The sequence below is a fragment of the Saccopteryx bilineata genome, chromosome 8, assembly GCF_036850765.1.
Source record: "Saccopteryx bilineata isolate mSacBil1 chromosome 8, mSacBil1_pri_phased_curated, whole genome shotgun sequence".
In the NCBI taxonomy this organism is placed as follows: Eukaryota; Metazoa; Chordata; class Mammalia; order Chiroptera; family Emballonuridae; genus Saccopteryx; species Saccopteryx bilineata.
The window spans coordinates 93,027,874-93,054,465 of NC_089497.1; the positions used below are offsets into that span (position 1 = coordinate 93,027,874).

At 33.8% G+C, this 26,592-nt stretch overlaps 1 protein-coding gene across 3 annotated transcripts in view; it reads left to right on the top strand.

The window, feature by feature from the left end:
* The window catches only part of SI (sucrase-isomaltase), a 140,663-nt gene that overhangs the window by 101,868 nt on the left and 12,203 nt on the right, over positions 1 to 26,592 (top strand). For all 3 annotated transcript variants that reach the window (XM_066241417.1, XM_066241420.1, XM_066241419.1), the window contains 7 exons: positions 5,474 to 5,607; positions 6,575 to 6,609; positions 6,695 to 6,811; positions 21,565 to 21,713; positions 23,609 to 23,693; positions 23,776 to 23,832; positions 24,769 to 24,893. In XM_066241417.1, coding sequence (XP_066097514.1) covers positions 5,474 to 5,607; positions 6,575 to 6,609; positions 6,695 to 6,811; positions 21,565 to 21,713; positions 23,609 to 23,693; positions 23,776 to 23,832; positions 24,769 to 24,893 — 702 coding nt within the window. The remainder of the gene's footprint in view (positions 1 to 5,473; positions 5,608 to 6,574; positions 6,610 to 6,694; positions 6,812 to 21,564; positions 21,714 to 23,608; positions 23,694 to 23,775; positions 23,833 to 24,768; positions 24,894 to 26,592) is intronic.

The window sequence follows — 26,592 nt, forward strand, 5'->3', positions numbered from 1 at the left end:
TATGGCTGAGTTCAACAATGATATAGCAGGTACATATGTTTAAAAAGATTTTTAAGGTTTAATCCAGAAAACTATTTTCATGAGTTAATTTTTCACATTATCTTTTCACTAAAGAAAAAATTATAAATTGAATTTATAGTGGTGGTATTGGTTAATAAGATCACATAGGTGATCAAGTGTACATTTCTTTAACACATAATCTTTATATTGCATTGTGTACCCACCATCCAAAGACAAATCATCTTACATCACCATATATATGACCCCTTTTATCTTTTAGTACCTTCCCATCCTTTCCCTCTGGTAAACAACACACTATTGTTTGTGTTTATAATTTGTTTTATATCTCACATATGAGTAAAATCATATGGTTTTTAAACTTTTCTGACTTATTTTGCTTAGTTTAATATTCTCAAGGTGTATCCATGTTGTCACAAATGGAAATATTATATATTTTCTTATGGTTGAATAGTATTTCATTGTACATATATACTACAACTTCTTTATGTGATCATCTACTGAAGAACATTGGTTATTTCTATGTCTTGGCCACTGTGAATAATGCTGTAAGAAACATAGGAGAGTATACATCTTTGAAGATAAATGTTTTCAAGTTTTTTGAGTAGTTACCCAAAAGAGGGATTGCAGGGTCATATGGTAACTCTATTCTTAATTTTTTGAGGAAATGCCATACTGTTTTCCATAGTGGTTATACCAATTTATATTGCCACCAGCAGCTTATTTCACAACTTCTCCAATACTTGTAATTACCTGTCATGTTGATTACAGCCAATCAAACAGGTATGAATTGTTATCTCATCATAGTTTTGATTTGCATTTTCTTAATAGCTAGTGAAGTTGAGCATCTTTCATAAATATGTTGGCCATTGGTATGTTTTCTTAGAAGAAATGTTTGTTCAGGTCTTCTGCCCATTTTTTTTAATAGAAATGTTTGTTTGTTTGATATTGTGTTGTATAAGTTCTTTATATTGTATTGTTATTAACCTCTCGTCAGAGTATTGTTGGCAAATATAATCTCCTGATTGATTGTCTTTTGGTTTTGTTGTTGGCTTTCTTTGCTGTGCAGCAGCTTTTTATTTTGATATTATCTCATTCATTTATTTTTCCCTTCACTTCCCTTGCCTTTGGGGTCAAATTTATAATATGTTTTCTATGGCCAAGGACCATAAATTTATACCTATGTTTTCTACTATGTAATTTATTCTTTCAGATTTTGTATTTAGATCTTTGATCCTTTTTTTTTTTTTTTTTTTGCATTTTTCTGAAGCTGGAAACAGGGAGAGACAGTCAGACAGACTCCCACATGTGCCCGACCGGGATCCACCCAGCACGCCCACCATGGGGCGACGCTCTGCCCACCAGGGGGCGATGCTCTGCCCATCCTGGGCGTCGCCATGTTGCGACCAGAGCTACTCTAGCACCTGAGGCAGAGGCCACAGAGCCATCCCCAGTGCGCGGGCCATCTTTGCTCCAATGGAGCCTTGGCTGTGGGAGGGGAAGAGAGAGACAGAGAGAAAGGAGGGGTGGGGGTGGAGAAGCAAATGGGCGCTTCTCTTGTGTGCCCTGGCTGGGAATAGAACCCGGGTCCTCCGCACGCTAGGCCGACGCTCTACCGCTGAGCCAACAGGCCAGGGCCTGATCCATTTTTTTTTTAATTTATTTTTATTTTTATTTTTTTGTATTTTTTTCTGAAGCTGGAAACGGGGAGAGACAGACAGACTCCCACATGCGCCCGGCACGCCCACCAGGGGCGAAGCTCTGCCCACCAGGGTGTGATGCTCTGCCCCTCCGGGGCGTTGCTCTGCCACCCAGAGCCACTCTAGCGCCTGGGGCAGAGGCCAAGGAGCCATCCCCAGCGCCCGGGCCATCTTTGCTCCAATGGAGCCTTGGCTGCGGGAGGGGAAGAGAGAGACAGAGAGAAAGGAGGGGTGGGGGTGGAGAAGCAAATGGGTGCTTCTCCTATGTGCCCTGGCCGGGAATCGAACCGGGGTCCCCCGCACGCCAGGCCGACGCTCTACCACTGAGCCAACCAGCCAGGGCTAGATCTTTGATCCATTTTGAAATAATTTTTGTATATGGCAAAAACAGCACTCTGTTTTCCTTTTTTGCATGTGGCTTTTCAACTTTCCCAACACCATTTACTGAGGAAGCTCTCTTTTCTCCATTGGTTCCTTTGCCAAAAGTTAATTGCCCATATACATGTAATTTTATTTCTTTAATTATTTATTATACTATATACTCAGAAACAGTAGAAATATTTAAAATAGAAGAACTTTTCACACAAAGCAAAAACTGAAACCAATATTACATTTTGTCATCTAATGTTAGTTTATTTTAGCTGTTAATTGTGTAAGTTATTATTATTATTTGTATTTGTTTTGAAGTGGGAAGCAAGGAGGCAGAGAGACAGACTCCCACAGGTGCCTGACCAGGATCTACCTGGCATGCCCACTAGGGGGTGATGCTCTGCCATTGCAACGGGAGCTATTCTAGTGCCTGAGGCAGAGACCATGGAGTCATTCTCAGCGCCTAGGTCAACTTTGCTCCAATGGAGCCTTGGCTGCAGGAGGGGAAGTGAGAGAGAGAGAGAAATAAAGGAGAGGGTGAGGGGTGGAGAAGCAGATGGGTACTTTTCCTGTGTGCCCTGACAGGGAATCAAACCCGGGACTTCCACACTCTGGGCCAATTCTCTACCACTGAGCCAGCCGGCCAGGGACATAAATGATTACTATTAAAGCATATTAATATATAATACAGAAGGTTTGTATTTCTAAAAATAATTCAATACACTATCTTTATAAAGAGATTTTAAAAATAAATTTTGAGAAAAATATTTTTATAATAACATTTTCTTTCTCTATAAATACTGACCAATAGTTTAAATAACTTAACATCATCTAATAAGAGATATAAGGACATGAAGAGGTTGAGCAAAAAAAGAGAGGGGGAAAAAAACCCAGAAAAAATATGCATGGGTACAGAAACAGTGTGGCACTTGCCTGAGTGGGGGTGGGAGGGAGCAGTGGAAGAGTTTATAAGCAGTACAAATGGTGTTGAGTGGAGACTTAAGTAGGGCAAGGGGTGTGAAAATACAGTGTATAGAAAATGTGTTGTAAAATGATGCTTCTGAAACTGTATAATTATATTAACCAGTTCACTCCAATAAATTCAATTGAAAAACATGTATTATAGGAAAAGTTTTAAATAATTATATAAAGTAAAATAAAAATAAAAAATAGACATAAATCATATCACATTATTGATTAGAATATTCTATGAAAATGGAAAGGGACCATCCATGAATTGTAATTGAAGAATTTTCAAAGGGTAAAAGACAAAATAAACAAATAATAAACAAAACCAAAAAAAAATGATAAGTATCTGGCATATAGTTATCAGTTGATGTCATCAGTCATTAAAAAGAATAAATTGATTTAATTTGAGATTATCTTTAGTAAACATTACTGAAATAAAGATATTGTTAAAAACTTTTAATGTTTTAATAATATTAATATTTAATAACTTTTTATAACATGCATTTATAGTTTTAAAACCTACTGTTTTTTCTTAAAAGAACTTTATTCCAAGAATTTAAGATATTTTTATATTGTTCTAATATTTTTTAAAAAGAGCTCATGTAAATTATTGTCAGCACCCCATAAACATACTTCTTCCACAGAATATTAAAATCCTCTATATAAGTTAAATTTCCCAGTCAACTTGCAACAGAGGAAAAATGGTCTTATAGTTAAATGTGTTTCTTAAAATTCAACTTAGTTCATTGTGTCTTAACTATTGGTGATGTTGGATGTGTTAAAAACATTTAGAAAATATGTATATTAATGGAATTTTAAATTATATTTTTAGTGGCAACAAATTATTTCTCAAATAAGAAATATTCTCTGAAGGATTACAGAAGATATTCTTTAATTATTTGGAAAATAATTTACACATAATTCTTCTCAATCAGAAATCTGACAAGGCATTAGTTCAGTTATACATTTAAACCCTCAGCAAAGATTTTTGCAAAAGACATATAAAAGAAATATCTTTTAATAATATATATTTCTTGCATGTGAACACAAGAACTTGTGACAACCTTATTCTGTTAAATATTTTTAAAATAGTTAAATATAGTTCTTTTTGCAAATTATTTAACCTTAGGATATACATTTTAATGTACATTTTAAATGTTATCAATTATTTTATTCTTTATTTATATATATTTATTTTTTGGTAAATATCAGTAAATATGTGTGATGTATATCAAATATATTAATTTTCTTAAATAGGCTAGTTATATTTGTTATAGAAAATAAAGCAATGAAGATGTTTTTCTTATGTGACTTTTCTAAAAAGAGACATAGACAAGTAGAAAATTTTAAATTAGTTTATGCAATATTGTTTAAATATTGTTTCTGTTATCAACAGGTGGTTCAATATATTATTTTATGTCTGTATAAAATATTTTAGTTTTCTATAACTTTGATTTAAGCTATTCTTTAATTTAAAAAAAATTGAGTTACTATTATGTGCTCAGTACTGTATTAGGTCTAAGGGGTTCAGAAAAGATTAACAAAAATATCTTGACTTCCAGAATCTCAAGAATTCATTGAAGAACCTTTATATATAAACAAATCAGTGGTCCATGTACAACAAAGAAATATTTCGATATTGTTGATAGCATGTTAGTGAGTTGTAAAGTTTGTGTATTTAAGTATTTAAAATATATTTCTTGAGAAACTTCTGTAGTACTTATGCATATGTATTCAATAATTTAAGTATTAGAAAAATAAACATTTTATTTCCAATTAATATAATAGTAAAATATTTTTTCTATTTTACTCTTATAATGTAATATCAAGGAGGAAGAGTTGCTGAAAATAAAAAATAATGCATTATTCTTGACACCAGAATGTACAATATTAAAAGTAAAGTCATTCTCCAAAAGAGTGAAGAAGGAAGAACACACAAAAAAATAATGTCTTAATTTGTCAAATCTATTCTGTCAATCTGGCTTTGAAAATATATCATTCTTGAAATAAAACAATTACTTTTATTTTTAAGGCCAAATAAAGTTTTGTTGTCTTAAAACTAACCTCTAAAACAAGGAGTATAATAAAATGAGTTCATTCCAAACACTTGTGAAATAATTAGTTGATTTGATACTACCAATACTTGACTTAACTTGTATTCCTTGAACAAATAAATGTAAGTCAATTTTGTATGTCAGTCAGGTAAATGCTGGAAGGGAAGAAAGGTATCCTCCACACCTGTGAGGATTTTATATGACAATGAGAGAAGACTCACAAAGAAAGAGCTAGCTGTAATAAGAGATGACATAGATAGCATAAATTGACTCTTTTTTAAAAAAAATAAGTAATTATCAGTAGAAATATATAAAGAAAATATCTAATGTAAAGACTTACAGATCCTTCTTCACTTATATTAGTGCATTGCAGAAGGCAACTGGCAAGAGAGGAATTGTTATTTCCCGTTCCACATATCCTACTGCCGGACGGTGGGGGGGACACTGGCTTGGAGATAACTATGCACAATGGGACAATTTGGACAAATCGATCATTGGTATGTAAGAAGCACCATCTTTACTTTATCGTTACTCTTTTCAGTTTTATATTAGGTATTCACTTTTTTATGTTTGTTCATATACTTTATAAGTCCCTCTTGGACAAGTTATTGGCATTATATTTTATAACTGATACCACCATGGTAAGGCAGGGGTTAAAAATCAGGATCTGGAATGCTATATAGAAACTAATGATTTCCAACTAGTTTATTTTGAGAAAATAATTTCATCAGTTTTTGGTTTCAGTTCTGTTTGGAAAGGACAAGAACTGGGAAAGACAAGTTAAGGAGAAATGAGTAGAAATTTTAGATTACAGGGGATAAGAATCACTCATAGGTGCTAAGGAATGAAACATTTCAAAGCAAATGTAGAAAGAGTTTTCTGTCAATGGTTGGATAAATAGTAAATAAGACATTATCATTTTAAAGGAGAAATCGATATTTTTCTGTTTGAGATCTATCTAGTCTTATAAATGCTTTACTATTCATATTAGGACTCAAAGAAAACAGTTCTTTGAATGAAGAGCTGGGAAATCACATGCATTCTGTTTTATTGAAGTGATCATTCCTCAGAGGATTTATTTTAATAAAAATAATTCAATTTGTTTTAAATGATGAGACCTATCATGAAATAATTACAAAAAAAAGCCTTTTATTATACAACATGAAACTACTACTACTTTCTTCTCATACTATCATTTGTTTGGAAAACTTTGTGTTCTAAATATGTTATCTTGGAAATGTCAGGGAAGGATATTATATCTTATTTTATATATTTCTTACTTTTATATAAAGTTGAAAAGTATGAAAATTAAAAAATAAATGCTAACGCTTGTTAAAAATCTGAAAGAAAGTTTCACTGAGTTTAAGGTTGATATTAGAAATGAAACATCTTTATAAATAAGAAACATCAAAATACTATGTGAAATAGCTTTCTAAGGTCTTTTTTTTCCCTAATTGTTTTTAGGTATGATGGAATTTAGTCTCTTTGGAATATCATATGTAAGTCACACTATTTCTGTTTCCTGTTATATTTATAACATCAATATTAAGAAACAAAATGTATTAAATATAAAATGTATTTTAGACTGGAGCAGATATCTGTGGCTTCTTCAATGATTCAGAATATCAGCTCTGTGCCCGCTGGATGCAGGTTGGAGCATTTTATCCATACTCAAGAAATCACAATATTAAAGGTACAAGGGTATGTAAATATTGTATTTACTCTCTTTCCCTTCTCCCCACTAAACATATGAGGTTTTTTTCTTGTTTTTTTTATTGATTATAATTTATTATGTTTACATAGTTACATGTGTTCCTCCGAATATATCTCCCTCACTCCCCCTCCGTGTTCTCCTTGATACCCCCTTTGCCACCTCCCCCTCCACCTTCCCCCTTCCCTCCATGATTTAGTGTCCTGCCCTCTATCTCTCTGTTATATGTATATACTTTCACTAATGTCTTTCCTTTCTTTGATCTCCTCTTCTTATGCCCTTTCCCTCTGACCTATTTCCCTCTGGACTCTTTGATCTCTTCTCTGCCGCTCTTCCGTTCCTCAGTTCACACTGTTCATTGGATTCCTCATATGACTGAGATCATATGATATTTTTCTTTCTCTGCCTGGCTTATTTCACTTAGCATAGTAAATTCCAGGTACACCCATGTTGTTGCAAAGGGTAAGATTTTCTTCTTTTTTTATGATCGCATAGTATTCCACTGTGTATATGTACCATGGCTTTTTATTTTATTTTATTTTATTTTTTTGTACCATGGCTTTTTAATCCACTAGTCTATTGATGGACACTTGAGCTGTTTCCAGATCTTAGCTATAGTGAACAATGCTGGGGGTGCATTTCTCTTTTGAATCAGTGATTTGTTATTCTTAGGATATATTCCTAAAAGTGGGATAGCTGGGTCAAAAGGCAGTTCCATTTTTAATATTTTGAAGAATCTCCACACTGTTTTCCACAGTGGCTGCACCAGTCTGCATTCCCACCAGCAGTGCAAGAGGGTTCCCTTTTCTCCACATCCTGGCCAGCACTTATTCTGTGTTGTTTTGTTAATGAGCACCATTCTGAGAGTTGTGAGGTGGTATCATCTCATTGTGGTTTTAATTTGCATATCTCTAATGATTAGTGATGTTAATTTTTTCTTTATATGCCTATTGGCCATCTGTATGTCCTCTTTGAAAAAGTGTTTATTCAGTTCTTTTGTCCAATTTTTGATTGGATTGCTTACTTTCCTGGTGTTGAGTTTTAGAGTTCTTTATACATTTTAGTTATTCATCAGTCATCACACATGTTGGCAAATATGTTCTCTCATTATGTGGGTGTCTTTTTATTTTGTTCATTGTGTCTTTTGCTGTGCAAAAGCTTTTTAGATTGATGTAGTCCATTTGTTAAACCTGTCCTTTATTTCACTTGCCCATGGAGATAAATCAGCAAATATATTGCTGTGAGAGATGTCAGAGAGTTTACTGCTTATGTTTTCTTCCAAGATAAGCTTGAATTACATTCAAGTCTTTTTATCTATATTTTTTGAATGGTTTAAGTTGGTGATCTAGTTCCATTTTTTTGCATGTACTTGTCCAATTTTTCCAGCATCATTTGTTAAAGAGACTGTCTTTACTCCATTGTATGCTCTTATCTCCTTTGTCAAATATCAATTGGAGATAATGATGTGGGTGTATTTCTGGGTTCCCTGTTCTGTTCCATTGAACTCTATTCCTGTTCTTATGGCAGTTTTGAGTACAATGGCCTTGTAGTATAACATGATATCAGGAAGTGTGATACTCCCAGCTTTACTTTTCTTTTTCCAAATTGCAAAGGCTATTCATTTTCTTTTTTGGTTCTATATAAATTTTTGGAATATGTATTAAATGTCTAAAGTATGCCATTGGTGTTTTAATAGGAATAGCATTCATTTTATAGATTGCATTGGGTAGTATAGACATTTTTATGATGTTTATTCTTCCTATCCATGAACATGGTATATACTTCCACTTATTTGTATCTTTCTTGATTTATTTATCAATGTTTTATAATTTTAGAGTACCAGTCTTTAACCTTCTTGATTAAATTTACTCCTAGGTACTTTATTTTTTATGTTGCGATATTGAATGGGATTGTTTCCTTTATTACTCTTTCAGACAGTTCATTGTTGGTGATATAAATGCCACTAATTTCTGAATATTGATTTTATATCCTGCCACCTTGCTGAATTTATTTATCATTTCCAGTAGTTTTTTAACTGAGACTTTAAGGTTCTCTATGTACAGTATCAAGTCATCAGAAAATAATGATAGTATTATTTCTTGTTTTCCAAATTGGATGCCTTTTATTTCTTCTTCTTGCGTGATTGCTATAGCTAGGACTTCCAGAGCTACATTGAATAAGAGTGGTGAAAGGGGGCACTCCTGTCTTGTTCCTGATCTTAAAGGAATTGCTTTTCATTTTTGCCCATTGAGTATGTTGTTGGCTATGGGTTGGTCATAGATGGCCTTTATCATGTTGAGGTATGTTCCTTGTAGAGTTTTGATCATAAATGAGTGCTGGATTTTATCAAATGCTTTTTCTGCATCTGTTGATATAATCATGTGATTTTTATCCTTCCTTTTGTTTATGTGTTGAATCATGTTGACTGATTTGCAAATATTGTACCAGTCTTGCCTCACCAGAATAAATCCCACTTGATTATGATGTATGATTTATTTTTTCATGTATTGCTGGATCCAGTTTGCTAGTATTTTGTTGAGAATTTTAGCATGTAAGTTCATCAGGGATATTGGCCTATAGTTTTTTCTTTGTAGTGTCTGGTGTAGTTTTGGAATTAATATTATGCTTGTCTCATAAAAGGAGTTTGGAAGTTTTTTCTCCTCTTGTAATTTTTGAAATAGCTTGAGACGGATAGGAGTTGGTTCATCTTTGAATACTTGGTAAAATTCTTTTGTGAAACCATTAGACCCAGGAATTTTGTTTCTTGGGAGATATTTGATAACTGTTTCAATTTCATTTGTTGTAATTGGTCTGTTTATGTTTTCTGATTTTTTCAGATTGATTTCAGAATGATTATATGTTACAACAAATTTATTCCTTTTATTTAGTTTGTCTAACTTTTTGGCATACAGATCTTCATAATATTTTCTTACAATTCTTTGAATTTCTATTGTGTCAGTTGTTACTTTTCCACTCTCATTTCTAATTTTATTTATTTGAGACCTCTCTCTGTCTTTGTGTGTGTGTGCGTGTAAGAGAGAGAGAGAGAGAGAGAGAGAGAGAGAGTCTGGTTAAAGGTTCATCGATCTTGTTTACCTTTTCAAAGAACCAGCTCTTGGTTTCATTGATCTTCTGTATTCTTTTTTTAGCCTCTATGTCATTTATTTCTGTTCTGATCTTTATTATTTCCTTCCTTCTACTAGCTTTGGGCTTTACTTGCTGTTCTATTTCTAGTTCTTTTGGATGCAGGGTTATGTTGTTAATTTGAACTTTTTCTTGCTTCTTAAGGTATGCCTGTAATGCTATGAACTTCCTTCTCATGACTGCTTTTGCTGTGTCCCACAAATTTTGAGTTGTTTTATGTTTATTTTCACTTGTTACAAGAAAGTTTTTGATTTCTTTCTTGATCTCATTGTTAACCTATTCATTATTTAAGAGCATGCTGTTTAGTTTCCAAGTGTTTGAACGATTTTCAGTTTTTCTATTGTCATTGATTTCAGTTTCTTCTTGTTGTGATCAGAGAAGATGCTTGATATGATTTCCATTTTTTAAATTTATTGAGGCTTGTTTTGTGTCCTAACATGTGGTCTATCCTAGATAATGTACCATGAACACTTTAAAATATTTTATATTCTGCAGCTTTGGGGTGAAAGGTTCTGAAGATACCTAATAAATCCAGTTGATCTATTGTGTCATTTAAGGCCATTATTTCTTTGTTAATTTTCTGTCTGGAGGACCTATTCCTTGATGTTAGTGGGGTATTAAAATCTTCTTGTATTATAGTATTGCTTTTGATCTCGCCTTTATGTCCATTGAAATCTGCTTTATATATTTAGGTGATCCTATATTATGCACATAGACATTTAAAATGGTTATAAATTTCTGTTGTAAGGCTCATTTTATCATTATGTAGTGACCATTTTTATCTCTTACTATATAGTCTTTGTTTAAAAGTTTGTTTGGTCTGATATTAGTATTGCTACCCTGGCTTTTTTTCCTTTCCATTTGCATAAAATATATTTTCCATCCCTTTACTCTCAGTCTATGTGTATCTTTTGTCCTGAGGTATGTCTCTTGTAGACAGTATGTGTACGGGTCCTGCTTTCTTATCCATGCAGCCACCCTATGTCTTTTGATTGGAGCATTTAATCCATTTATATTTAAGATTATTATTGATACATAGTTGTTTATTGCCACTTTATTTCTTAAATCTATAATTCTCATTTTCTTGATTTCTTTTTTCCTTTGCTGTTTTTACAGCAAGCCCCTTAACATTTCTTGCAGCACTGGTTTGGTTTTAATGAATACCTTAAGTGGTTTTGTTGTTATTGTTTGATCTGGAAAGCATTTTATTTCTCTTTCAATTTTAAACAATAATCTTGCTGGATAAGTAAGTCTTCATTGTAGGCTCTTGTTTTGCTTTACTTTGAATATTTCTTTCCATTCCCTTCTGGCCTCAAGTGTTTCTGTTGAAAATTTGGATGTGATTCTTATTGGGGCTCCTCTATAAGTAATTGACTTCTTTTCTCTTGCAGCTTTTAGTATTTTTTCTTTATTTCTTAACTTTGGTATTTTAATTATGATGTGTCTTGCTGTAGGCCTCATTGGGTTCTTTTTTACCAGGATTCTCTGTGCTACTTGAACTTGTGTGACTTTTTCCTTCGTCAATTTAAGAAATTTTTCAGCTATGATTTTTTCAAATATGTTCCCTATCCTTTTATCTTTCTCTTCTCCTTCAGGAATTCTTATGATGTGGATGTTATTTCTCTTCATATTGTCACAGAGTACTCTTATAGTTTCCTCACTTTTTGAGCCTCTTTTATTTTTGCTGCTCTCTTTCTGTGTTTTCATTTATCTTGTCCCAAAAGTCTCTGATTTAATTCTCTGCTTCATCCAGCCTGCTGTTGATTTCTTCTAGTGAAGTGTTCATTTTTGTAATTATAATTGTCATTTCTGATTGATTGTTATGATTTTAATATCCTTTTTCATGCTTGCTATTTCTTTATTTAGGTGCTCATTATGTCCATCTATTGTAGTACTAAAATCCTTAAGCATCTTAACAATCATTATTTTAAACTCTGCATCTGGTAATTTGGTTGCTTCCATCTCAATCAGTTTTTTTAGGGGGTATTTCTCATGTTGATTCATTTATATTGCATTCTCTGTATTCCTACTTTTTCTGTATGTGGTTTGTAAGCTTGTTATGTTAGGGCAGTTGAGGTTGTTAGAGGAAGTCAACCCCTCCTTCAGGGCTTAGTTTCTCAACATCTGCTGGTTGCTCAGATTTAATTCTCCCTAACATGGTAAGCCACATAAAAGTTTTCATTTTTCTACTTTTTTTTTTGAACCCAGCAAGGAACTATGGGGATGGTGGGCATATCTTGCTCTTTGGCCCCAGTTAAAACTCTATCCAGGACTTTTTTTTCTGTATAGTAAGTCCACAGGAATGTAGTGAGTGTGAATTCTTAGAATAAGAATGTATGGTCTGCCCACGTATTCCCTGGGGGCGGAATGTGTTCTACATATCAGAAAGGGGAGGTTTAGCTCAGGTCTCCCAGGAAACCCTAGTCACTGCGCCTCCCCTTTATTTCTTCCTTCCCAAATGGCTTTTTTGCAATGATTGGAGCTCCAAGAGCTTTCTGGATGTGGGTCAATTGGCCCTAACACTAGGCTTGTGCTGGTTGGGGGGGAGTGCCCTCCTGCCTATGGCCACCTCAATATTGGAGAAGGACTCAGTACAGGTATTTTCTCACTGTCACCATTTATGTACCTGTGCCTCGATCCCCCCACTCTTCTCACTCAAGATTAGTCCTCTCAGCTGTCTTTATCCCCAGAGCTCCGGGTAAGTGGCTGTGAGCAAAATTTTCTGTGTTGGCCTTCTAAGGCAGCTGCAATTCCTTTGCAAGCTGTTCTCCAAAAACAAGAATTCTGCTCTTTTCCCCATCCAATGCTGTCGAGTTATCTCTTTTAGTTTCTGGGTCTCTAAGCTAGGTCTCTGGTCCAGGGACTTAGGCACCCCCACCTCTCAGGTTCTCTCTTCACACAGTGAGAGTCCCTTTGGACCCTCAGCCATGCCTCACTCCTGGGAGTGGGGAAGCCCCCACCATGTCCCTACACTTCCTACCAGTCTCAGTGTGGTTTCTTCTGTGCTCCTTGGTTTTCAAGTTCTGTTCTTTTAGTCTAAAGTTGGGTTTTCACAGTGATTGCTCTTAAGTTAATTTTTATTACAGTTTGGTTGTGGGAGGTGGCAGTTTGTATGTCTGCCTACTCTGCTGCCATATTAGAATCTAAACATACAATTTGTTTAGTAAAATTTACTCTACCTTGATGATTTTCAGATGAATGGCTGAACATCTGTAATTTACTGAAGACCTTTAAGCCCATCATTCTGAGAATTGTCTGACTTGGGATACTTTTTATACTTTTGGGTTCAAGACTTGGTTAACTGGCATACTTTCTTCTTTTCTATATAATTTTGGAGTAGCCAGGGGAAAAAATTGCCTGTGGATTTTTTCCAATTCTAAATAAAACAATAAGGAAATCAGCTTCAAACTAAATAATTAGAAGAGAAGGCCATCTGAAATACTAATATGATACATGAAATGGGAAAATTTAAAAGGCATATGCTAAAACAATGAGTGGAGAAACTGAAAAAGAAAAAGGAAAAGGAAATAATGAGAACCTGTTTCATCATAAATTTGTTAGGAGGAACTTTTAGAAGAGAGGGGAGACAATACTTAAGTATGAATAATTACAGGCAATGTTTAACTAAGAATTACATTTTGTTATATTAACTTTCAGTGAAGAATTACATAGCAAAGGTAAATTATCAAAAGCACCTTCTGGAAGGGTTGTAAACACAGCTGGTCTTTAAAGGATAAATTCTAACCATAGTAACTGAATGGTAGAGTTCAATAGGTGATTGAAATCTTTATATTACTCTTGGGATATTATAGTCATAATAGAAGGGAGAATTTCTTTTTAGAAAATGAAAATAAAAGTATGTGTAAGGTAGAAAGGTGGTATAGGACCATATTTTGGAAAAATCTGAAAGTTGAACAATAAAGATGTAACTTGATGGAATAGGCATATTTAACTGAAAAACTTGTTATCAATAATGCAATTGATAAAGATGCACTATTAATAGAGTGGTATATGAATCAATAAAAATATAAACATGGATTAATTCAACTAGTATTCATTGAGAATCTACTTATCAGTTAATATTTATAAAACCCTTGCCTTATATATTCACATAATGTAGGAAGAATAGCAATAATAATTGATTATTTACATATTTACATTTACACTTATTTTTATATGTTACATATTTATATATTTATATAAAATGTAGAGTACAGACAAATAATTATAAAGAAAAAATGAAATAAGCTAAAGTGGTAGAGATTTATGGCAATTTTGTTTTAGAAGGAATAACCAGGGAAGTCCTTTTGGATAAAGTGATATTAGCATTAAAGCAGAGACTTAAATGGGGAAGAGCAATCAACATAAATATATCAGGGAAGAAAATTTTACTTCAGTTAAAATAAATAAAAAAAACCCAAGATGAGAATGTGGCTGAAGATTTTGAGAAGATGATATAGAGGTGGGATATAAGACTAAAGAAGTATGTTTCAGTAAACATCTAAAAAACAGAAGCCTCAAATTAAGTTTAATCATGAGGTAATATAATTGAATTTAGGAATGTATGTTTTACAATTATATGTTTATGAATCACTATGTTAAAAATGAAATTATAGGAGGGACCTGAAGATGGCAGTGGAGTAGGCAGATGCACAGACACCCAGCTCACACCACTGAACTGGATTACAAACTAATTTAGGAACAATCAGTGTGAAAAACCAAATCTGGACTATAAGAACAGCTCTCAAAAACCAAGGAGCAAAGAAGAAGCCACAACAAACCTGGTAGGGAGCGCCTGAATCTCCCCTGCTTATAGAAACAGGAGGGGGTGAGGCTAAGAGCCCAGACAGGATCACACTCCAAGAAAAAGAGCAGAAAATACTGTTCACAGCCACTTGCCTGGTGACCAGGGAATGAGGGGTGTTGAAAGGGCAGGCTTTTCTTCCAAAAAGAAAGGGGAGAGAGAGAGAGACAGACAGACTGTGAGGGGCAGAGGAATGCAGGGGATGACCTGAGAAGCTGACTCATCCAGTGCTAGAAGTGGCCATAGCTGGGGGAGGGGTTGATCCTTCCACAAAACAAAAGACTGAAGTGCTTCTGGGTCACAGATCTCCAGACATCTCTCCAGCTCCAATCAGCACAAGACAAAGCTGAAAACAAAAAGTGGGGAGGAGGGGCAGTAACTCAGGTCTCCATGGAGATCTGAAATACACCTCCCCTACTGAATCTGAGAAAACATGCTGCCCCCAGAAAGAGTAACTGGCAGAAGAAGCCTTCAGTGTCTCAGAATACAGTCACCGCATCCCTGAATACAGGTTCAAAAAAAAAAAAAAAACCTGCTGAGATGAGTAAACAAGACTATCACCTGTTAAGAAAACAAACAAATCAAGCTTCAAAGCAGCCCAAATCCGAAAGTGGATTACAAATAATAGCTGATGCCAACCCAAGAAGACCTAGAAATAACACAATTGAAAACTGGAGGCAGACAACACCAAGCCTAGACTCATCCAGCCCTACAAACAAAACACCCAAACACACAGACATAATGTGAAGACAGAGAAGTGCAATCGAAATGAAACCACAAGAGAAACATCCAGAAAATGAACTGAGTGATATGAAAATAACCCAACTTCCAGATGCGGAGATAAAAATAATGATTGTAAGGATGCTTAGGGATCTTACAACAACAATGGATGGTCATTACAAACACCTAAATAAAGAAATAGCAAGTATAAAAAAGGATATTGAAATATTAAAAAATAATCAGTCAGATGTGACAAATACAATATCAGAAATGAAGACAATAATGGAAGGAATTAAAAACAGGATGGATGAGCTGAGGATCAAATAAGGGAGTTGGAGGACAAGTGGAATGAAGGCATGAAAGCAGAGAAGAAAAAAGAAAAGAGACTCATAAAGTCTGAGGAAAAGCTTAGAGAGCTCTGTGACAACATGAAGAGAAATAACATTTGCATCATAGGGGTTCCTGAAGAAGAGAAAGAACAAGGAATAGAGACTTTGTTCAATCATATCATAGCTGACAACTTCCCTAAATTAATGGGAAAAACTCTCAAAAGTTCAAGAAGCACAGAGAACTCCATTAAAGACAAACTCAAAGAAACATACACCAAGACACATTAAAATATCAAAGCTAAGTGATAAAGAGAAAATATTGAAAGCTTCTAGAGAAAAAAAAGGCTATCACTTACAAAGGAGCCCCCATAATGATGGCATCAGACTTCTCAACAGAAACACTTGAGGCCAGAAGGGAATGGCAAGAAATATTCAAAGTAATGAAGAACAAGAACCTACAATCAAGACTACTTTATTCAGCAAAGCTATCATTTGAAACTGAAGTAAAAATAAAAAGCTTCTCAGACAAAAAAAAACAAAAAAAAAACAAAACAAAACAACAACAAAAAAAAAACTCAAGGAATTTATTACAACCAAACCAATGCTGCAGGAAATGTTAAGGGGCCTGTTGTAAACAGATCAAAGTAGGAAAAGAATATAGCAAAAGAGAAATACAGCTTTAAAAAATAAAATGGCAATAAACAGCTATATATCAATAATAACCTTAAAAGTAAATGGATTAAATCATCCAATCAAAAGACATAGGGTAGCTTCATGGATGAGAAAACAGGACCTGTACATATGCTGTCTATAAGAGACTCACCTTAAAACAAAAGATTAACATAGATAGACGTAAAAGGATGGAAAAAAAAATTTTATGCTAATGAAAATGAAAAGAAAGCTGGGGTAGCAATACTTATATCAGACAAAAATGGACTTTATAACAAAAGATATAGTAAGAGATAAAGAAGGCCACTATATAATGATAAAGGGAGCAATCCAACAGGAAGATATAACTATTTTAAATATCTATGCACCTAATATAGGAGCACCTAAATATATAAAGCAGGTTTTGATGGATATAAAGGGCAAGATCAACAGCAATACTATAATATTAGGGGATTTCAATACCCCACTAACATCAATGATAGATCCCTAAGAAAGAAAAGTAACAAAGAAGCAGCAGACTTAAAGGACATACTAGATCAACTGGATTGAATAGATATCTTCAGAACCTTTCACCCTAAGCAGCAGAATATACATTCTTTTCAAGTGCTGATGGTACATTCTCTAGGATAAACCATATGTTAGGGCATAAAAGTGGTCTCAACAAATTTAAGAAGATTGAAATTGTATCAAGCACTCTCTCTGATCACAATGGCATAACACTAGAAATCAACCTTAACAGAAAAACTCATGAATTCTCAAACACATGGAAACTAAATAGCAGGTTGTTAAATAACAAATGGATTAAGAATAATATCAAAGAAGATATAAAAGATTCATAGAAACGAATGATAATGAGCATACAACAACTCAAAATTTATGGGACACAGCTAAAGCAGTACTGAGAGGGAAGTTCATGGCATTACAGGCATACTTTAAGAAGCTAGAAAAAGCTCAAATAAACAACTTAACCCTGTGTCTAAAAGAACTAGAAAAAGAACAGCAAGTAAAGCCCAAATGTTGTACAAGGAAGGAACTAATAAAAATCAGAGCTGAAATAAATGACATAGAAGCTAAACAAACAAAAAAAAAACAATACAGAAGTTCAAAAAAACTAGGAGCAAATTCTTTGAACAGGTAAACAACATTGCTGTACCTTTAACTAGACTCAGCAAGAAAAAGAGAGAGGACTCAAATAAATAAAATTAGAAATGAGAGTGGAGAAATAACAACTGACACAACAAAAATACAAAATATTGTAAGAAAATAATGTGAAAAACTGTATTTCAAAAAACTAGGCAACCTAGATGAAATGGACAAATTCCTTGAAACATGCAATCTTCCAAAAATCAATCTATAAGAATCAGAAAACCTAAACAGACTAATTACTACAAATGAGATCGAAAAAGTTATCAAAAACCTCCCAACAAAGAAAAGTCCGGGGCCTGATGGCTTCACAAGTGAATTCTACCAAATATTCAAAGAAGAACTAACTCCTATTCTTCTCAAACTATTTCAAAAAATTCAAGAGGAAGAAAGACTTCCAAGCTCCTTTTATGAGATGAGCATTATACTGGTTTCAAAACCAGGCAAAGCCAATACAAAGAAGAAATATTATAGGCCAATATCCCTGATGAATATAGATGCTAAAATTCTCAACAAAATATTAGCAAACCGGATCCAGCAATATATGAAAAAAAATCATACACCATGATCACGTGGGATTTATTCTAGGAGGCAAGGCTGGTACAATATTTGCCAATCAATCAATGTGATTCATCACATAAACAAAAGGAAGGAGAAAACCACATGATTATTTCAATAGAGGCAGAAAAAGCATTTGATAAATCCAGCACCCATTCATGATCAAAACTCTCAACAATGTGGGAACACAGGGAACATACCTCAACATGATAAAAGTCATCTATGACAAACCTACAGCCAACATAATACTCAATGGGCAAAAATTAAAAGCAATACCCTTAAGATCAGGAACAAGACAGGAGTGCCCCCTTTCACCACTCTTATTCAACATAGTCCTGGAAGTCCTAGCCACAGCAATCAGACAAGAAGAGGAAATAAAAGGCATTCAAGTTGGAAAATAAGAAATAAAGCTATCATTATTTGCAAATGATATGATATTGTATATAGAAAACCCTAAAGTCTCAGTCAAAAAGCTACTGGACCTGATAAATGAATTCAGAAATGTGGCAGGATATAAAATTAATACTCAGAAATCAGAGGCATTTTTATACATCAACAATGAACAGTCAGAAAGAGAAATTATGGAAAAAATCCCCTTCACTATTACAACCAAAAAAATAAAGTACCTAGGAGTAAATTTAACCAAGGAGACTAAAGACTTGTACTCGGAAAATTATAAAACATTAATAAAAGAAATCAAGGAAGATACAACATGGGAAGTATATACCATGCTTATGGTTAGGAAGAATAAACATCATTAAAATGTCTATATTACCCAAAACAATTTATAAATTCAATGCAATACCAATTAAAATACCAATGACATACTTTAAAGATATAAATCACATATTCCAAAAATTTATGTGGGACCAAAAAAGAATAGCCTCAGGAATCTTAATAAAGAAGAATAAAGTGGGAGGTGTCACTTATTCTTGATATCACTTCCTGATATCAAGTTATACTACAAGGCCATTGTACTCAAAACAGCCTGGTACTGTCATAAGAACAGGCATATAGATCAATGGAACAGAACAGAGAACCCAGAAATAATCGCACAGCTCTATAAACAACTGATATTTGACAAAGGAGGTAAGAAAATACAATGGAGTAAAGACAGCCACTTTAATAAATGGTGTTGGGAAAATTGGGCAGCTACCTGCAAAAAAATGAAACTAGACCACCAACTTACACCATTCACAAAAAGAAACTCAAAATGGATAAAAGACTTAAATGTAACCATGAAACTATATGCATCTTAGAAGAAAACATAGGCAGTAAGCTCTTCGACATCTCTTGCAGCAATATATTTGCTGATTTATCTCCACAGGCAAGTGAAATAAATGACAGGATAAACAAATGGGACTATATCAAACTAAAAAGCTTTTGCACAGCAAAAGACAACAAGAACAGAATAAAAAGACAAACTACACAATGGGAGAATATATATGACAATACGTCTGATAAGGGGTTAAAAACCAAAATTTTTAAAGAATTTGTAAATCTCAACACCAGAAAGACAAACAATCCAATCAAAAATCGGTGAAAGAAATGAATAGACACTTCTCCAAAGAGGACACACAGGTGGCCAATAGGCATATGAAAAAATGCTCAACATCACTCATCATTAGAGAAATGTAAATTAAAACCATAGTGAGATATCGCCTCACACCAGTCAGAATGGTGCTCATCAACAAAACAACACAGAATAAGTGCTGGCGAGGATGTGGAGAAAAGGGAACCCTCCTGCACTGCTGGTGGGAATACAGATGGGTGTAACCTCTGGGGAAAACAGTATGGCGATTTCTCAAAAAATTAAAAATCAAACTGCCTTTTGACCCAGCTAACCCACTTTTAGGAATATACCCTGAGAATATTATAGAACTGTTCCAAAAGGAGAAATGCACCCCCATGTTTATGGCAGCATTATTCACAATAGCAAAGTTCTGGAAACAGCCCAAGTGTCCATCAGAGGATGAGTGGATTAAAAAGCTTTGGTATATATATATATATATATATATATATATATATATATATATATATATATACACACTATGGAATACTACTCAGCCATAAGAAATGATGACATTGGATCATTTACAATAACATGGATGGAACTTGATAACATTATATGGAATGAAATAAGTAAATTTGAAAAAACTAAGAACTATATGAATCCATACATAGATCGGACATAAAAATGAGACTCAGAGACATGGACAAGAATGTGATAGTAATGGGGGTGGTGTGGGGAAGTGGAGAGGGGGTTGAAGGAGAGAGAAGGGGTGGGGAGGGGCACAAAGAAAACCTGATAGAATGCGACAGAAGACAACTTTGGGTGAGGGGTATGCAACATAATCAAATGTCAAAATAATCTGGAGATGTTTTCTCTGAACACATGTACCTTGATTTATTAATGTCACTGCAATAAAATTAATAAATACAAGATTAAAAGAAGTGTATTATATTGATAAAGTCAATAAACAAATACAATCTCTATCTCTTCTTACTTGATTTGGAAACTACTTCCAATAGGATCAGATAAAGCTTAGTAGTTCTTGAAATGTTTATTTTTTAAGTATGTGCTAATTCCAAAACCACTTATAACAGTAATAATACTCAGTCATCATTCAAGCATTGTTACTTCTGAAATCAAGAAAAGTTCAATCTTCATAGATATGATGCAACTATTAAGGATTACATTCCTGTTAGTAACAACCAAACACATTGAAAATGTTGCCTTTGGAGTTATGTGGCAGTCTTGTTTTTTTCCATGGAAAAGATAAAATATAAAATACTATTAACTTTAACTGTGTATTATTTGTAACCAGTTAGTGCAATACATTTTTTACAGACTTTAAATCCTTTCAGTCTCAATGTTAGTTTTTTTCACCTGGAATGTGTATTCTAGAAAAGACTTAAGCATTTTTTTCTCTTGTCCAACATTAATTAGGTCTTCTCTTCCTCATACATAGTTTTTTAGTATCATTATTTATATCTCAGAACACACAATGTTCATGCCTCTATTTCAAACCATTTTTTTCTAACATTTCACTTCTTTCTTAAACGTTTTACTCAGACACTATGTATTATCATAGATGACAATGAATTTGTCATCTATTCAAATGTTAATTGTTCTTTACATATGGTAACTTAAACTAAGTCAAGCCAGGGACTTAATCTACATTTTTATCATTTAAATATTAATATTGTGTTCCATGTATGAGACAGAAACATTATTGCATGAGTTTCTGTGACGATAGTATATAGCACATGATAATGAATTAATACTATTCTCTAATTATTCTCTAAAGTATTTGAGAATTATGATCTAAACAAAGACAACAGTTTATGACTATTTCAATTTGGTTTATTTCAGAGACAAGATCCTGCTTCCTGGAATCAAACATTTTCTGAAATGTCAAAAAACATTCTAAATATAAGATATACTTTATTGCCCTACTTCTATACACAGATGCATGAAATTCATGCTCATGGTGGCACTGTTATCCGACCTCTGTTGCATGAGTAAGTGTGAAATTTCCTACTACAGGGAGATGACTTTCATTTAATTTACTTGATGATAAGTTTTAGTACAATATTATTTAAATTGGAAATTTTTTCATTGTTATTTGAACATGCATTTTGGGTTAACAAACATTTTCATAAAGAAATATTCTATTAGATGGACAAGTCTATACTGTTAAAGTAAAACAAAGTAATTAGTTACTAAAAAGTAATTATTTTTCTTAGGAATCACTTACTGTATGCCAGCTATTATTTTAGGTTATTAGCATACCTTATTACAGGGGTCCCCAAACTTTTTACACAGGGGGCCAGTTCACTGTCCTTCAGACCATTGGAGGGCTGGACTATAAAAAAAAAAACTATTAACAAATCCCTGTGCACACTGCACATATCTTATTTTAAAGTAAAAAACAAAACAAAACGGGAACAAATACAATATTTAAAATAAAGAACAAGTAAATTTAAATCAACAAACTGACCAGTATTTCAATGGGAACTATGCTCCTCTCACTGACCACCAATGAAAGAGGTGCCCCTTCCGGAAGTGTGGTGGAGGCCGGATAAATGGTCCCCGGGGGCCGCATTCGGCCCGTGGGCCGTAGTTTGGGGACCCCTGCCTTATTACATTGAGTATTTTAAAAAAGCTTTTTACATAAGTTAAATTGTTTTTATATTATGATTAAATTCATTGAAGTTGACAGTAACTAAACGCATCTAACATATATAAATTCTTTATTTTTTGTGACAGAGACAAAGAGAGACAGAGAGAGGGACAGATAGGGACAGACAGATAGGAAGGAAGAGAGATGAGTAGCATTGATTCTTTGTTGTGGCTCCTTACTTGTTCATTGATTGCTTTCTCATATGTGCCATGACTGGGGGGCTACAGCAGAACAAGTAACCCCAGCGACTTTGGGCTCAAACCGTTGAGCATTGCTCAAACCAAATGAGCCAACACTCAAGCTGGCAACCTTGAGGTTTTGAACCTGGGTCCTCCATGTCCCAGTCTGATGCTCTATCTACTGTGCCACCGCGTGGTCAAGTCATATATAAATTCTTAACTAAAGAAGATGATATCTCTTTTTTCTGTAGGTATGCAAATAGGCTATCTTAGAATAGTTCTAATACTCTCATTAAAGAATTTATTTTTATTCTCTTTGAAGGCTAAAAGTCATATATCATGAAAACTTGAAATTTTATTCTATGAAGCACAGTTGTAAAATTGTACCTTGTTCTAATTTTAAGACAAATGCTAGCTGATTCTTATTAAAGATGTAAAATAAATAAATAAATAAAACACACATTCAAACAAAAACACAAAGAACTCTTGAAATAATCATAGCGTATGCAGCTTCTTGTGTATCCTATATTACCAGAGTATTTAAAAAATATGACTTGTTTGTTGTAGTATTGATAAACCAATAAAAATTATACAGCATATATTTTTACTCAAATTAAAGAATAGTAACCAAAGTAAAATTACCAAAATAATAAGTTGATCAACATGCCTTAAGTTCTAATAATAAGATGAAAAATCATTTGCTCAAATCTCTTCTTTTTAGATTTAAACTATCATCTCTAGTTGCTTTATTAAACTTAATCTTTTCTTTATTTCTGTTAATACTTTATTAATCTCTTGCCTCTGCATTTCTGTTTTCCCTCCCTTTGTCATCTCCCTATTAACTTCCCAGAATAGTTATAGTATTAGCTCTAGACTTACTCCTTAACCAGAAACATTATTTATTTTTCAGTTTTATTTTTGTTTTTTTAGTGAAAGAGAGACAGAGAGGACAGACAGGGACAGACAGACAGAAAAGGAGAGAGATGAAAAGCATCAACTCATAGTTGATGAGATAATGTTATTTTATTAAACTATTTATAAATATTTTGTCAAGGTTCTATAATGAGAAGCCAACCTGGGACATATTCAAGCAGTTCTTGTGGGGCCCAGCATTTATGGTTACCCCTGTATTGGATCCTGTAAGTCCTACCACATATTTTTGTTCACAAAATAATTTTTACTAATTTATAAATTTTTAATTACTATATTTTTAAATTTCAGTATACTGATGTTGTACAAGGCTATGTCCCTAATGCTCGGTGGTTTGATTATCATACGGTAAGTAATTAAGGAATTCTGGAAATTAACTAAACAGAAATGGGTTTAAGTTTGATACTAACATTTTCTTAATGACATCTTTGGTTCATTTTCACTTAAGTAAGTTAAAGCCCTGGCAGGTTGGCTCAGTGGTAGAGCATCAGCCAGGTGTGTGATAGTCCTGGCTTTGATTCCCAGTCAGGGCACAAAGAAGAAGTAGCCATCTACTTCTCCACCCTTCCCACTCTCTCTTCCTCTTCCCCTCCCACCATTGGAGCAGAGTTGGCCCGGGCACTGAGGCCTCAGGTGCTAGAATGGCTCTGGTGGCAAGAGAGCGATGCCCCAGATGGGCAAGGCATCGCCCCCTAGTGGACATGCCGGGTGGATTCTGGTTGGGCATATGCAGCAGTCTGTCTCTCTGTCTCCCCACTTCTCACTTCAGAAAAATACAAAATAATAATAATATTAAGAAGAAGTAAGTTATTTTTTGCAAATTATATTTGAATCAAAATAACATAGTGAAAGAATTCATTTATTCTGCCATAGTTGTTTTTGTAGTCATTGATTTATTTTACCAAGAATGGGAAATACACGTTGTACACCAAAAGATTATGACCCTTAAATGTCTATGCATAATGATCATTAAAAGAAAAATAGTATTCCCTAAAATAATGTATGTGGCAGTCAAACTTTTGCAACCTTTCAAAAACCTGTACGTTTTCTGCATGTCAACACCACCAAAACTATCAGTTGTAAATTATTTTAATAGCTACTAATAAACCAAGGACTGAGTCTGTGCTTTAAATAATATGATTTTCTGAATAAATGTCTGTGTCTTTATTTTAAAATGGAAAGTGTGTCATTTGATTTTATAAATGTGCCTCCTCAAGTTCCAATATCACCAATAATTTTACTTCTTGCTGCTTTTGTTCTTCCTTTCAACCCTGTTATTTCCAGGGCCAAGATATCGGTATCAGAGGAACATTTAATGAATTTGAAGCTCCTTTATATAAAATAAACCTTCATGTTCGTGGTGGTTACATCCTACCATGTCAAGAGCCTGCTCAAAACACATTTCACAGGTAATCAAAATGTTTACAGAGTTCAGATTAAATTTTAAGATACATTGTCTAGAATTGTGAAGGATTGAGGAGGGTCTGAGAGTACAACATTTCCAAGTACATAGGTTAGCCTGCAAATTTTATTGAGCTGGGTCAGAAGCCTCTTACTCATGACATACCAAGACATATGACCTTTATGTTTGCTTCAGTTTTCCCAGTTTCCGAAGTCTCATGGGAACACCAAGCTCAAGGAAACTCAGTTTTCCTTATATTGGCAAACCTTTACATTTTTTGCTTTGAATTATTATACTAGAAAGATTAAAAAAATAATTAAATAAAAAACACTGCCTTATATTCCAATGCTGTTTGTTTTAAAACACGCTTTAGCCACTGCACTTTAATCTATGTCCATGAGTCTCAGTTTTGTGGATACTAGGGGGAAGGGAAGGGAGGGAGGGAGGGAGTGGGAGTAAAGGGAGGGGCATAGACAAATCAAAACATATGGTGACGGAGGATGATCTGCCTTTGGGTGATGGGTATACAGCATAATCAACTGTCCAAATGATGCAGAGATGTTTTCTCTAAATCTATTTACTCTGATTGACCAATGTCACTCTGTTAAATTTAATTGTCTAAATAAAATTTAAAATAATAAATTAAAAACTAAAATACCCTTTAAAGTTTACTTCAGAGAACAACAGTGTCTCTGTGTGCAAAATATGAAGAAACTTGAGAGATTTATAGAAAATTTTCTGCAAACATATTCCCTTTAATACTAAGAAAGTTTTTTAAACTAAGATATAACCTAAAACTTAATGTTATGTATAAATATGCAAAGGTGTTGACAAATGAATTCTTGTACTTTGAATAGCTGCCTTACCTAAGTACTCATTTTTTTTCTACCTGTAACATGTAGAAATAAATATTATTTAATTTATGAAAACATTATATTTAAACACATATTTTTAAAACTTTAAGCAATTATTGCCACATTTCTTCCTCTTTCCATCTTTCTTGTTTCCTTTTTTCTGCCACCCTCTCTTAGTCCTGTAAACTATTCTTTGATTCACTTTAGTCATTTAAAATGTGGATATTTATTGATGATTTCACTCTTCTCTCAAAAACTATGGAATCCACTATTGCCCATGGAAGAACCAGACATGTTTCTTAGTAGCCTTGCCCCATATGAAGATAAAAGATAACTCAAATCTCTTTGTCCATTACCATTCATAGCTGATTATCTGACAAAAACCTTCATTAGCTCTAAGCCACAGAACTGTGTACCTGGTATTTTTGTGCTCTCATTTAGCAATATGTTCAGAGTGTGTCTCCTATGAGTGATGTAAGAGTGAATCTTTCATACCAGCCAAAGAGTTTCTGTTTCCATTGCCTAAATTCCTGGGTTAGACATTCGGATTCTAGAGGATTTAGTCCCCCTGTCTCTCCTCATATGGTATGCACTCCTTTGGTCATCTACATGTTTTCAGCCCCAGTTTGTGTGAACAATCTCTGTTTTCTGGAATGATTTCAATCCATTTCTATCAATACTCTACCATGATATCAAGGAAAAATGTGAAAAATTATTTTATGTGAAAAATGAGGGCTTCATGGAAGAGACCATTCTAGTTTTTCTTGAAGAATCCTTTTGTTATGAGAGAGCAGGAGAGAGACTTTACTCTGTGCATGTGCATGTGTGTTGGGGGTAAAGTAAATAGGATAT